General features: G+C 35.2%; 1 protein-coding gene across 9 annotated transcripts in view; it reads left to right on the top strand.

Moving 5' to 3' along the window:
• Nucleotides 1-14,838, top strand: part of NAV3 (neuron navigator 3) — an 850,089-nt gene that overhangs the window by 754,650 nt on the left and 80,601 nt on the right. For 5 of the 9 annotated variants that reach the window (XM_074402523.1, XM_074402524.1, XM_074402520.1 and 2 more), the window contains 6 exons: nucleotides 975-1,107; nucleotides 2,156-2,426; nucleotides 3,371-4,079; nucleotides 6,079-6,567; nucleotides 11,405-11,446; nucleotides 12,916-13,076. In XM_074402523.1, the coding sequence (XP_074258624.1) occupies nucleotides 975-1,107; nucleotides 2,156-2,426; nucleotides 3,371-4,079; nucleotides 6,079-6,567; nucleotides 11,405-11,446; nucleotides 12,916-13,076 (1,805 nt within the window). The remainder of the gene's footprint in view (nucleotides 1-974; nucleotides 1,108-2,155; nucleotides 2,427-3,370; nucleotides 4,080-6,078; nucleotides 6,568-11,404; nucleotides 11,447-12,915; nucleotides 13,077-14,838) is intronic. The other 4 variants (XM_074402522.1, XM_074402521.1, XM_074402527.1 and 1 more) reach the window with 2 other exon arrangements.

Genomic DNA, 14,838 nt, shown 5'->3' with positions numbered 1-14,838 from the left:
CCACATAATCTAGGTGTGTAGTTAGGTTATAACATCTAGGTTTACGTAAGTACACTCTATGATGTTCTCACAATGAACAAAACCACTTAATGATGTGTTTCTTAAAGTATGTCCCTGCCATTAATACAGTATGTAACAGTTAGTACAATATGTAATACTGTATTCAGAATTCTAGCTATTTATTTTATATTTCAAATGGATTTCCTTGTGCACTGTGTGGCACAGGGGCATTTTATTTTAGCAACCACTGTTTGAGAAAGGAAAAGTCTTTGAAGGATGTTGAGCAAGGTTGTGACATAGCCAGATGTGAAGTTTTGATCAGTGATTCTATGTTAGCAGATAAAGTTGTATTGGGAAAGATCAAAAGCATGAAGGCCAGATAAGAGAATACTGTATGTTATCTGGGACAGAAATGTGAGGGATGTCAGGACAAATGCTATGACTGAATGAATCTCAATATTCTTGGTGTCTGAAGAATACTGAGACTCATCCAATAAGACTCTGTGTATGATTGAAAGTAGTTACTAAGCTAGGAGGAAGAATGATGAATGATTTTCTGGTTTCTGACTGCAGCACAAGTTTTTGATTTTTAGAACAAAGAATAAATTTTTATATGGTTTATGATTCCTGGTTGAATTTTTAGGGGTAAAAAGTCAGCTGTAATATTACTCTTTCCTGAAACCATGCAGTAGTTGTATCAGTGTGTTCACTCATTTCACACACATTCTTCTGGAACCTGGACACTGCTCTAGAAACTGATTCTTTCCAAATATCAGGTAAGGTTATTCTCAGGCAGACCCTCAGTTTATATAAACATGATTTTCCCAAAATGGGAAGTAAGCGACTTTTCATAAGATTAAAAAAAAAAAAAAGGATTGCCTTACTAATGCATTATCAATGTTGCATGGAAATATAGGTGACTTGCATTGAGCATCCTGTATTTGATGCATTGCTCCTGCATGTCTTGCTTTTAGCTGGGATGACAGCAGTTCAGTGAGCAGTGGTCTCAGTGACACACTTGATAACATCAGCACTGACGACCTGAACACCACATCCTCTGTCAGCTCTTATTCCAACATCACCGTACCCTCCAGGAAGAACACTCAGGTGAGAATTACCACCTTTCTTTTTTCCAGTGCTTCAGCCAGTTTCTTCCCCCAAAATAACTTTATAGTAGATTAAGGGATAGCACACAGTCTCAACCCATAATAATCACAGAAACTGGAAAATACAGAGATAACAAGGACTCCCTTTGCCACTCCTGAACCCTGAAGTATCTTTAAACTTAGTCTTTCCCAAAATCACAACTCTTTGGAGGGGCAACAATGTGCACTTCAGATTATTTTGAATAAACAGAAGCAGGTTACATATATATGTATATGTAATGTGCATACCATATAGCCTGGGGGTGTAGTTATCTACACAAATATATTAATTAAATATTGAATAATGAATTAATATATTTGCATAATAATAATGGATTAATATATTTGTATAGATAACTATACCCCTAGGCTATATGGTGTGTATATTACTAATTAATTCATTATTAATATATTTAATATATGTGTGTAGATAACTACACACCCAGGCTACATGATATGTAAAATTAATATATTACATAAAATTATATATTAATATAGTACATTAAAATAATAATATAGTAATATATCAATATATAGTCAATTGATTATAATCTAATTCAGAAAGATTTATATTAGCATCTCTCCTTATAATATTAATATATTTGTTTAAGAATCTAACAATTATTTTCATAGTCTAATTTTAGATACTTGATCAATTTTATATTGATCTCTGAAATATATTACTGGATCTCTTGTGAATGGTAAATAAAAAATGAACATTACATCGTTAAGTTTTACCTCTTCTTACTTTTTCGTATTACATTTGCTGTAGAAAATTTCTACCTTTCTCTAGCGTTTAATTGGGGTTTTCTGCACCTATTTATTCTGACATTCTCCAATAACTGCAAGTGGGAATTATGTGGCTAAAATTAACAAAACATAAATGAAGATGAATCAAAATAGAAGAATCTCTGGATTTATCCAGTTATCAGAAAGTACATTTCATTGCCCCAAATCACACTTTATAAATTTTTCTACATAAAATTTTTCTGTAATACTTTTCTTTATAGCCAAAGACAGATTCAGAGAAACGCTCCACAACAGATGAGACCTGGGATAGTCCTGAGGAACTGAAAAAAACAGAAGAAGATTTTGACGGCCATGGGGATGCTGCTGGCAAGTGGAAGACTGTGTCCTCTGGACTTCCTGAAGACCCTGAGAAGGCAGGGCAGAAAGCTTCCCTGTCCGTTTCACAGACAGGGTCCTGGAGAAGAGGCATGTCTGCCCAAGGAGGAGCAGCATCTAGGCAGAAAGCTGGAACAAGTGCTCTCAAAACTCCTGGTAGGCTTGTCATTTGGCAGCTCTTCTGCAAAAGTGCTTTACTTTATTGTTTCCATTCAATCTTTGTTTTCTCTAACAATAGCATTTCTCAATCAAATTATTATCCATATTAAACATGGAGTCAAATAGTTAAATAGTTTTTCTGTGTACATTTCACAAACTTCGTTATAGAAACCCAAGTAGGGCTTCTATCTAGGCATTCTCTCAAGAGGCCCCTTATAATCTAGGGGTACTGGATGCCTTACTTTACCACAGTTATTTCTGGTCATGGGAAAATAAAATTAGGTTGCTAAAGTAACGATAAAGTTTTTTGTTGTTGTTCTGAGTTTTTAATGAAAGTTTGGAATTTTTACCCTAAATATGCCACTGAATTTCACTTCAAACTCTGAGAGGCAAAAACAATGACACGAACCAGTTGGAATGCTGGAGATTTGAAACATTGCTTGTTCATCAGACTTCATGAAAGAAGAGAATGAAATAATTCTTCAAAATTGTCCCATACTTTTTTTTTATTTTAAAAAAAGACTCTTCCCCTATTTTTAGAGTAGTGCCTAAATGTCAATAGTCCCACTGAAGTACTAATTAACAGGATACTCCAAATATAATCATCACACAGATATTCAAATGAATTCTTTTTCTAGTAATTAGCTTGATAGGATTAAGTACTATCCTTATAAAGAGAGTTGCAAAATACAAGACATTAACAAATAGCAAAAAATATGTTTTCATTTTATCTTTTCCATCTCTCATAAGATTTCTTCTGACAGCCAAATTTTTGTAGCTATGCACTCAGTCCTCTCAATATATTAGAGTTTTGATCTAAGACAATACATATAAGAAAAGAAGCAATGTAAAGAAGGATTCACATTTAACACATTGTTTCAAGAAGTGTTGTGATATTAAATTGTACAAGTACACATATTTGTGTATTTCTCATTAATTAGGGAAAACTGATGATGCCAAAGCTTCTGAGAAAGGAAAAACTCCCCTGAAAGGATCATCTCTACAAAGGTCTCCTTCAGATGCAGGAAAAAGCAGTGGAGATGAAGGGAAAAAGCCCCCCTCAGGCATTGGAAGATCGACTGCCACGAGCTCCTTTGGCTTTAAGAAACCAAGTGGAGTAGGGTCCTCTGCCATGATCACTAGCAGTGGAGCAACCATAACAAGTGGCTCTGCAACACTGGGCAAAATTCCAAAATCTGCTGCCATTGGTGGGAAGTCAAATGCAGGAAGAAAAACCAGTTTGGATGGTTCACAGAATCAGGATGATGTTGTGCTGCATGTCAGCTCAAAGACAAGCCTGCAGTACCGCAGCTTGCCCCGCCCTTCAAAATCCAGCACCAGTGGCATTCCTGGTCGAGGTGGCCACAGATCCAGTACTAGCAGTATTGATTCCAATGTCAGCAGCAAGTCTGCTGGGGCCACCACCTCAAAACTGAGAGAACCAACTAAAATTGGGTCAGGGCGCTCAAGTCCTGTCACCGTCAACCAAACAGACAAGGAAAAGGAAAAAGTAGCAGTCTCAGATTCAGAAAGTGTTTCTTTGTCAGGTTCCCCCAAATCCAGCCCCACCTCTGCCAGCGCCTGTGGTGCACAAGGTCTCAGGCAGCCAGGATCCAAGTATCCAGACATTGCCTCACCCACATTTCGAAGGTAAGGATTATAAAATGATGCTGGAAAAACATAAAGGATAAATATGTATTAGATACATATATTACATATAAATGTGTATGTGTATATATATGTATTCTAAATATATAAGGTGCATATATATCTTAGAATTCTTTAAAGTACACAGTGAGTTCTGTGATACTTAACCACATAAACACCAAAAATAAAAAAAAAAAGTTCTCATTTTGAGAAATGGCCAAACTTCAAAGTTTCACTGTCATTGTAATATTAGCAACACAAACAACAGCTAAAAGACTTAAAAGTAGGTGGTAATACCTAAGTGTAGTGATAAAGCCAAGTAATAGCTTGTAAAATTTCTATAGATTTTCATCTCTCCTTTTTACATTAAAAAATAAACCAAAGTAGGTCTCTATGATTGTTGGCATTCATTTCCAGCATCATTTTCATGCTGGCTCTTAATGAGTTGATGATCATAAATGTAGATGAAGTTGTTTTCCTTGTAACAGATTACATTGGACAGATTTATACAGTATCATATCTTGACACATTAAAGACAATCAAGATATGATAGGGTTTGAAAATATTCCAATGCTTGGTACAGTATCACAACTGAAGAGGGGGCTAAGCTTTTTAATTCTTCATCTGCTTTCTTTGACATGACTCTGGTAAGGATCATGACTTGGATTGTTTCTGTTCCTGGATTGTTTTTGCTATTAAATATGTGGAGTTCTGCTCTAAGATATCACTGTTTTTAAATACCCATGTGTTTTTAAGTGGTAGGAAAATAAATGCAGTTAAAAATTGGGGACACATATCTAAACCTCTCTGGATTTGTTTTCTTGTCTGCAAATTGGTAGAATATGGTTTATAGTTCATTATGTCTTCAATACTTTTAATGTTTGTTTTTATTCTGTTGACTAAACCCAGAACTTTGATATCTTGGAAATGAAGGATTTTGAAACATTTATTTTTTGTATTAAAGCAATCTCAGATACCCGATTGTTTGAAAAACCTAAAGGTTTTATTCCTCAGTAGAAATATTAATGCTGCAGAACTGTCTTTTTAAAATACTGGTTCTCATTGGGAAGAATGAATTATGGCTTATAGGGAGAGTAAATAGTTCTGTTTCTTAAGTAAAAGCCAAGAGTGCCCTCCTGTGGCCCATTACCTATGAAACAATTTCTCATATTCGTCATAAAATATTTCACTGTAGGAAATACGGATTTCATTGCAACTTAATTAGTAATCATTATGCCATTACTTCATATCATTGTATTTCCATATTTACATAAATTTGATTCTACCATCTGCTTCATTTACAAAACTAAAATGTTTTCTGAACTAAACTCCAAAGTCTAACAGCACTAGCTCTGTTTCAAATCACTATTTTAAAAAACGTATTTGAATAGCACTGGCAACTGACTTAAAACTCTCTGCTGGGAAAATCCAGACAAACTGACTAGTTGCCAACGATGTCCAATATTGTTTCCAACCAACTGCTCCCTGACAGTCACTCAGACCACAAGATACTAGCATAACTCCCTAAACTTGCCTCAAGCATTCCTTCTATATTTTGAATAAACTGTTTTAAAAATTAAGAAAAAAGAAAACATAGAGAAGAACTCATTTAAGTGTTGTCTATCGAATGCGTAGAAGTTGTTTCATTATAATGGTTCTGTAAATAGGTAACAGCAAGTATGGTCAAACTTGAATTTGAGTGAAAGTCTCATGATTACTTAAATTATGAAAACCAGGGGTTTTCATGTTTGACTTACTTTCGTTTCAGCAACTTCCCCTCTTTCCCTAGTAGCAGCCCAGTACTGACCTAGTCTTATATGACAGATTTTCAGCATTTGATTAAGAAGTCCAAGTTTATAAAAGTTCATTAACATAGAGACAGAAAGTACTTTGTAGTTCAGTACACCAAAGCACACTTGGCTCTGTGTACTGTAAATCTAAATATTAAATGTGGATATTAGCTTCTTGGAACAACTGAAGTTGTTATTTGTTTTTCTTTTAGGTTGTTTGGTGCCAAGGCAGGTGGCAAATCTGCCTCTGCACCTAATACTGAGGGTGTGAAATCTTCCTCAGTAATGCCCAGCCCTAGTACCACATTAGCGCGGCAAGGCAGTCTGGAGTCACCGTCGTCCGGTACGGGCAGCATGGGCAGTGCTGGTGGGCTAAGCGGCAGCAGCAGCCCTCTCTTCAATAAACCCTCAGACTTAACTACAGATGTTATAAGCTTAAGTCACTCGTTGGCCTCCAGCCCAGCATCGGTTCACTCTTTCACATCAGGTGGTCTCGTGTGGGCTGCCAATATGAGCAGTTCCTCTGCAGGCAGCAAGGACACTCCGAGCTACCAATCCATGACTAGCCTCCACACGAGCTCTGAGTCCATTGACCTCCCCCTCAGCCATCATGGCTCCCTGTCTGGACTGACCACAGGCACTCATGAGGTCCAGAGCCTGCTCATGAGAACGGGTAGTGTGAGATCTACTCTTTCAGAAAGGTGAGCTTTCCTGGAGGCATTGATAACATCCTCTCCCTTCTTCCCTGCTCTGTGCCTTAACCCACCCCCTACCCCATTAAATTTCCTTGATTTCACTGTGAGTGCCCCTGTGCAAAAGGGTGTAAGAGTGATGAAACTGGGCCTTTCATTTGCTCTTATTACCAAATTTACAGAGGAATAAAATCATTAGGGGTAGGGTGACTGGATAATTTTGTTAATATGAATGCGTAATTTATACCCAGTAGGCAATGTGAACAAAATTCAAAGCGTGTATTTAGATATTGAATGAGATCTCCTCAAGACATTTTAATGATTTTGCTTAAGCTTCAGAACAATGCTAGCTCCTTATGATGACTTAAGCATTTTCAAAGACCAAATTGAAATTATTCTACAATTATGCTCAGAGCAATATGTTAAATTTGTTTCATTTGTACTTCCATGAAAAAATAGCAGATGGATTTCTTGGAAATCCTAGTTGGCCTGGTAAAAAAAATAATCAATTGTCAGCCATGAGTTCTTAGAGAAAATTATGGTGCCAGTGCCATATTTAATGGACCCCTTGAAAAGTAGTCATATTACAAAGCATTTCTCATTGGCTACACGCACACACACACACACACACACACACACACACACACACATCTATTTTAACTTAGAGTGGAGAACATAACAAAGCATTTCTTGCTTAGTATGTTTATGGCAAAGCATCCCTACAAGCAAAATTACTCTAAATTTTTTTCCTCAAAGTGATCCTTTCTTGGATATACTGGTATTGACTCTGATCACCATGAAGATGTCTTAAAACCACTGCTTTTTCCCTGATAAATGCAATGCTGTTTGTTTCTTGGCACAAGTAAAGCTTTAAATATGGTCTTGGCCACATGTGGAAAGAAACACTGGTCACTGAAAATACCTGGTATATCTTTCTGTATCTTTCCCTAAGTTTTTTTATTTTTAATCTGAAATTGCTGGTGGCATTTCTTCTTTTCTAGACTTCCAGCTTTACTCCCAGAGTGGTATTTTAAAATATCAATTAAAGCCCTTGCCTAGATGCTTTCTGTGTTACACCGGTTTTCCCTTAATCTAAGATTCCTCAATTTGAAATTCCCCATTTTCTCTTGACTTTGTAAAATACAAAACCCAGAGCAAAATATTGCTTCTATCCCTCTTTACTTGCCTAATAATGAGACACGGACAGTCATGCAAATGGGGCTTTCCAGTGAAAAAAGAATTTTAGTACCAGCTAAAATTTTGCTGCTTGCCATGGTGGGCTGCTAATTACAAAATAAATTTTTCCTCATAAAGAAAAAAACTGGGCCAAGACAAACATCTGGGTGATAGCGACTAAAATGTAACCATTTCTCTTTGGTTTTGCTGTGATGTGTTGCTATAGACAGCATACATTAAAACCAGTGAGGGTTCATTTTTCCATCTAAAAAGTCAGGCTTCCTGAAAAAATCTTTTATTCTAGTTTCAGCACTTCTAAGGTAAATGGGCCTCTTCACATGTCGTTTATAAAACTACTAACAAATAAGTTACATTAAAATGTATTAGCAACCTATAGTTTTAATGAATGTATCCTAGATTGCATGCTCATGTTTGAGGACTCTAAATATCAAGTTGATAAACAAACCAAGCATTCTGCAAATAGGGTATTATTTATTAACCATAACCACCTTTCACAATACTGGTTATTTCTTAATTTTAAAGATAATCCATAACAAGTTGGCCATTTAGCCATCAACCTATTTCTTTAGCATTCAGACATTAATCTCAGATTCAGAAATATAGTTAAGTAACTATTTGTAACCAAGTACCTCTCAAATTAAAACTAAATTATAAAATTTGTTAGTTGTATAGCTATAAACAAAATGAAGTTTTAATATTTTACTCTATATTTTAACTGAAGTCAATAAAATTTTCACTATAGAAATACACTAGAAAATATGCAGTTATTTTTAAGCATATTTATTTATTGTACATGTTCAACCTTTGAAATAGGCCATTTTATTTATGTTATTTATTTATTTTGAAACGGAGTCTTGCTCTGTTTGGAGGCTGAAGGGCAGTGGCACCGTCTCGGCTCACTGCAGCCCCTGCCGCCTGAGTTCTAGCAATTCTCATGCCTCAGCCACCTAAGTAGCTGGGATTATTGGGGCAGACTACCACGCCGGGCTAACTTTTGTATTTTTTGTAGAGATGGGATTTTACCATGTTGGCCATGCTGGTCTCAAACTCCTGACCTCAAGTGATCTACCCCCCGCCTTCCAGTAAATTACCAGATTAAAATAAATTTTTATATAAGACACTGAGCTTTTTGTTTTCTTGACAACAGAACTGTAAGCAATAGTAAATTACTCTAATCCTTTCAAGTACATTTAAGAAAGTTTATGACCTATTAAAGAGAAAAGTAGATCTAGTGGTTGATACTGGCTTATGATTAATTAATTGGTTAGCTAAGTGTCAGAAATCCTAAGAAAACCAAAAAGGTACACCCGAGAAAAAATGTATTAATGTAAATATTTAAGGCAAATTAATTAGTGATATATAATAAATAGGTATATATGTTCATGATTTACCTGTCTACAATTTTAGATGATTTCTTTGATATTTAAATTTAAATCAGTAGATTTTCCTATAGATTTTAATTTTTGTTTAAATTGTTCTTCATTAAATTAAATAAAATAATAAAATACATTTGTAACAGTTTTCTCTCTGCAGCTGCTCTAGGTCATTGGTGGCCATTGACCCATAACTAGTCTACATTTGTTTTTGGTTTTGTTTTGTGTGTCTGACTCAACCAAATTTTTAAAATAATTTGTAGTAACCACTTTGCAAATTCTGAGTTTGTTTTTAAATGTCGAATCTGGCAGTGCTGTCTTGACATTTCTGCCCAGAGACTATTGGCTCTAGGCAGACAGTGCCTGTCTGATTCAAACTGTTGACTGAAATCTCCATTACATTCATTTTCACGCCCTATCTGGCCCTTGCTGGCATATGAGTTTGCAACCTTTGTGGCTTTGCAGTAACTGTCTATGTTACAAAATCATTCATATCTAGATTCAGACATATTTCTTTTTTCTTTTCTTTTTCTTTTTCTTTTTTTTTTTTTTTTTTTTTTTTTTGAGACTGAGTTTCACTCTTGTTACCCAGGCTGGAGTGCAATGGTGCAATCTCGGCTCACCGCAACCTCCGCCTCCTGGGTTCAGGCAATTCTCCTGCCTCAGCCTCCTGAGTAGCTGGGATTACAGGCACACGCCACCATGCCCAGCTAATGTTTTGTATTTTTAGTAGAGACAGGGTTTCACCATGTTGACCAGGATGGTCTCGATCTCTTGACCTCGTGATCCACCCGCCTTAGCCTCCCAAAGTGCTGGGATTACAGGCGTGAGCCACCGCGCCTGGCTAGGTTCAGACATATTTCTAAATAAAGCTTAAAACTATTTTGGTAACTTTAAATATATTCGGGTTTTTTTTTTTTTTTCATTAAGTTGCTCTGCATTATATAAATATAAAATTTTTATACAACTGGATGAGTTTGGCAAAAGAATACCAACTTTTTATTTTCTTTGTGGCATTAAACTTTTGACTTGTACACATGGAAAGAGGTAATCCTTGAAATGGCTTTTGACCACATAAATGCTTTAACACATGTGGTTCATATTTAGAGATTTCTCATATTTATTCAATACGATTTCTTTTGTTTGTTTATACACATTATTAAGAAAACTTCTATAGTCAACATATATACCGTAGCTGGCCTCTACATAATATAGCAATTACTTTATGTGGACATTCCCAATGAAGTTAAAGCTGTATAAAACCTTTGGATGCTTTCAATTGCAGTGCTAAATAATGGAGTACACATAAAAGAAAACATTTTAGCTTTGGTTTGAGTGACTAAATTTTAAGTCAGCCTGTTTACATTCATGTTATATCATCCCCATTATGCATATCCTGTGTATTTAATTTTGATCATTTGGGTTCTAAAGGAAGAAAGCTATAATTCTGTAATTAAAATTAATCTTACACTTTTGCTTATCCACATGCCAGAGATCATAAAAGAAATCCCCAGACTTGGCCCACTTAGTTGTTGATATCCTCTTCCTGTATTTTTAGAGAGGCCATTTCTCATTTTCCTTAGACACACATTTTCATCCCCTCTTGTTACCTATAGTGAATTTCATAAAATAGAGATGATAAATTTTTAGCACTTAAAATACCTAATTTATGATTTCTAAAAATTGGTGTATCTTAGTTTCATTAAAATATTTGAATAAATGATACCAGAGTCAATTAAGTTTTAAGCAAATACTCATATACCTTTCTTCACATGTGTAAACGGGCAATAAATATGCCTTTATTTTTATTAAAAATAATTTAGAGACAAAAAATAAGTATTAAATGATGTTTTATGCCATCTCTGTCCATTGGAAGTTGTCACTCTAACTAGTTAAGCCTTAATAGCCAGAGCAGATATATCTCATTTTGCATGTGATATCACAGCAAAAGTCTTGTCAGTTGCATAGACAAGGGAAAACTAAGATAGCATTTAATTAATAGAATTCAAAGGAGAATTATGCTAACTAGATTTAATCTATTTTCTCATAATCCTATCACTAAACTATCATTGAATGGTATTGTGTTAGAAAGGAATTCAGCATGTGTGACAGCAATGGACATTTGTCACCTTAGTTGGCCTTTTTCAATGAGTTAAGCATTTTATGTGTGCTATCAAAAAATTATTTTTTATAGTTCAGAGAACCATTTTTGTTGGATGTGTAATTTGGAAGTTTTGTTTACATTATGTCCTTAGGGGTTTTCTTTGTTTTAACAGCATGCAGCTTGACAGAAATACACTACCCAAAAAGGGACTAAGGTATATATTTCTCTCAGCACAATTGCTGCCTCTCTCTGTTGTTATGTAAATTTTGTGTGCTGTCTCTTCCTTCTTTGTTTGTTTACAATGTAGCACCTGACAGTGAGGATGAAATCACTTTTAATCTTGATGGTTTCTCTGGCCCGAACAGTTGGCGAAATAGCCTCTTAGGTAAAGATACTAGTAGAGGTTGAGACTGGGACTCAACTGAAATAAATTCCAATATGAATACTACTATTTTGAAGAAATAATTCTAAAAGAAACTTGTCCCAGGCATTGCTTTTGGGGGGCAGCAACTTTTGGTAGAGTGCAGAGCTCACTTCTACAAATTAAAATAAAATTAATTCTCCTAACATTTGCATATTGGAGGCATATGCTTGCAAATCCTCAAAACCCAGACCGTCTACAGATGTGGGCAGTTAACATGGAAAGGTTGAAGGATGCTGCAATTTGAATCAAAGAAAACATATTTTTATCATCATAGGGCAAATACTGTAAGGCATGATTTTTATAAAATTCTTTTGATAAAAATCTCAAAACTTTCAATTTCTATTTTTCATGGGTGCTGCTATCAGATCAATTTAAATTGAATTAATGTGATATAATTTAATAATCTCAAAATAATTACTCCATCCATAATAAAAATAAAATAAAAATGTAATTTATGGCCATCTTTTACTGTGCACTTTTATCTGAGGAGGGGATATAGAATGAACTACTAATAGAGGTGGGTCACTGAATGCATATGAAAAGTCAGCTACTTTTGGTGCTAAGAATTTACTTACAAAAAGAAAAAGCACTTACCCAGTCTGCTGAAACACAGAATAATGGCAAAACTAGGTCTTTCTCCATTATTATTTTTTCTCTCCAATGTTTTAGCAATAGCAGTTGGCTGGCAATCATTCCATTTTAATATTTTGTTCCAGAAATTTATTTTCCAGTAAAATGTGCACATCCCCCTCCTTATTTTTGTAATCTAGGCATGATGTCAAGTGGCAGTTTTACAAAAGAACTGATTTTTCTTTAATTGAAAAAAAAAAAAAAAAAGCTGCCAGTTAGTATTCCATTTCCCTATGCCTTCTGTGACCATCACTTCATTTCCCTCGGCCCTGACCCCTCACTGTCCTCCATTTGTAGTCCATGTTTTCACCCTCTTTACATCCTTTCTAGCCCTCTGTTTTTGAGTTCTTCTCAATTAACTTGGCTGTGTGCTCACTGCTTATGATTTTCAACTGCATATCTGATAGAAGCATAATTTTCTCCTCAAATCCTTTTATTTTATTTTTTCCTATGAGATTCAAACAGATGGTGTAAGATCATCTGGAAGAACTGAGCAATTATAATTAGATTCAATCTGTTTGAAGTTGTTGTTCATTCTGAATAGTAACCTCCTCTCAATTGTTTTCCTGTCCTGGCATTGCCTTGCCCTTGTAGATGTGCTTAAGTGTCTTAGCTGTGCTGTTTTGCAGATATACCCCATCATCTCGGCAGGCCAACCAAGAAGAGGGCAAAGAGTGGTTGCGTTCTCATTCTACTGGAGGGCTACAGGACACTGGCAACCAGTCACCTCTGGTCTCCCCTTCTGCTATGTCGTCTTCCGCAGCTGGAAAATACCACTTTTCTAACTTGGGTAAAATATTCTAAAATATCAGTTTTGTTTTGTCTCTTTCACCACCCGCTCTCACAGAAGCACTGAAATCTCTCCATAACACAATACATTTTCATTTAAAGGGAGGGATAAAGGCACTTTAACAGTACCTTCCATTTACTTGTCACAGAATAATTTCCAAACATTATGCTGTATATTGCTCATGACAAATGCTTAATGTAGGTTAATGTTGGGGTTATTTTCCAATCTAGACTCCAGAGGCTTAGGTCATTTGACTTGAAAAAGTCTTACCATTACTAAGGGTTCAAGGCAGTACTCAGTTCCAGAACATCTGACTTCCTATTCCATTTTAGAATCCACTTAAATAACAGGAAAGCAGTTCCTTATTTGTTTGAAATGTTAAAACATCCTTAAAAAATTAATACTCTTTTGTAGAAAAACAGAAAATAGAAACAGGAAGAAAAATATATGTAATTCTATGACTCCAAGTTAACTTATTTTAACATTACTAAAGTTAAAACTCCTTAAAATGCATACAAGAATTTTTGTTAAGACAGTACTCTGAATATTTTCAGATAGATACAATGAAAAGTAAATCACCACCTTAGTCATTTGGTTACTTTGTATTCAGCATTATTCGTATGAAATATGATATCATTTACATAAATGTTGTTAAAAACACTCTGAGTGACAAAATAATTAAAGAACACTAAACATGCCAGATACCATTTAATAGATTCAATGCCTTTTAAAATAAATTTATCTTCTATAAAGTCACATATAAAGTGGTGGCATTATTTTTATGGTAAATATTTTTATTATTAGTTTTATCAGAAAATCTTGTACATAAAGGTGATTTCTGATATATAAATCTTATTAGAGCCAGAGATGATCATTTCTTGCAGAAAAACTTATCTCTAAATTTAGGATAGAAGACAAGAGATTTCACTTTATAATTTGCCTTTGTCAAACTATCTCAGAGAACATCAATTCCATCATAAAAGTATTACGTTGACATTATATAAAAAATTAGTAATAGAAAACACACAAGCCAAAACCTTATATCCTCTAACCTTCAAGTCAATCATCAACTTCTGCTAGATTTTTGAACACCTGAAAATAAACATATAAACATACAGCACTCAAACCATTTGTAATGAGGCACAGCAGTGATTTTTTTTTTCTTTTCTTTCTTTTTTTTTTTTTTTTTTTTTTTTTTTTTTTTAGATGGAGTTTTGCTCTGTCACCAAGCTAGAGTTCAGTGGTGCCATCTTGGCTCACTGCAATCTCTGCCTCCCAGGTTCAAGAGCATTCTTTCACCTCAGTCTGCCACGTAGCTGAGACTACAGGCATGTGTAACCACACCCAGCTAATTTTTGTATTTTTATTAGAGATGCGGTTTTACCATGTTGGCTAGGATGGTCTCGATCCCCTGACCTTGTGACCTGCCTGCCTCAGCCTCCCAAAGTACTGGGATTACAGGAATGAGCCACTGTGCCTGGCCTAGCAGTCAGTTTTAAGCCTTGTATTTTCCAGGTTTCAGCAGAATAACCTTCACTGGTTTCTTAGCTTTTTGCCAGTCTTATTTTGCGTTACTAGGCCTAAACAGAGTATAATACTGAAATACGTTAATAAGCCATACTGAGAACAGGATAAATGCAGGTTTCTAACTCCTTAGGGACACAAGTGGGAAGAACACATTCCATGAACACAGGTGAATGAATGTTCCTAGTTATCTTTGTTTTGGTAGTTTCATGAGATCATTTTTTCTCTGAGGCTGAAG

The sequence above is a fragment of the Saimiri boliviensis genome, chromosome 7 (genome assembly GCF_048565385.1).
Source record: "Saimiri boliviensis isolate mSaiBol1 chromosome 7, mSaiBol1.pri, whole genome shotgun sequence".
In the NCBI taxonomy this organism is placed as follows: domain Eukaryota; kingdom Metazoa; phylum Chordata; class Mammalia; order Primates; family Cebidae; genus Saimiri; species Saimiri boliviensis.
The sequence above is the reverse complement of the archived record's forward strand: the minus strand, read 5'-3'. Positions and strand labels throughout refer to the sequence as shown.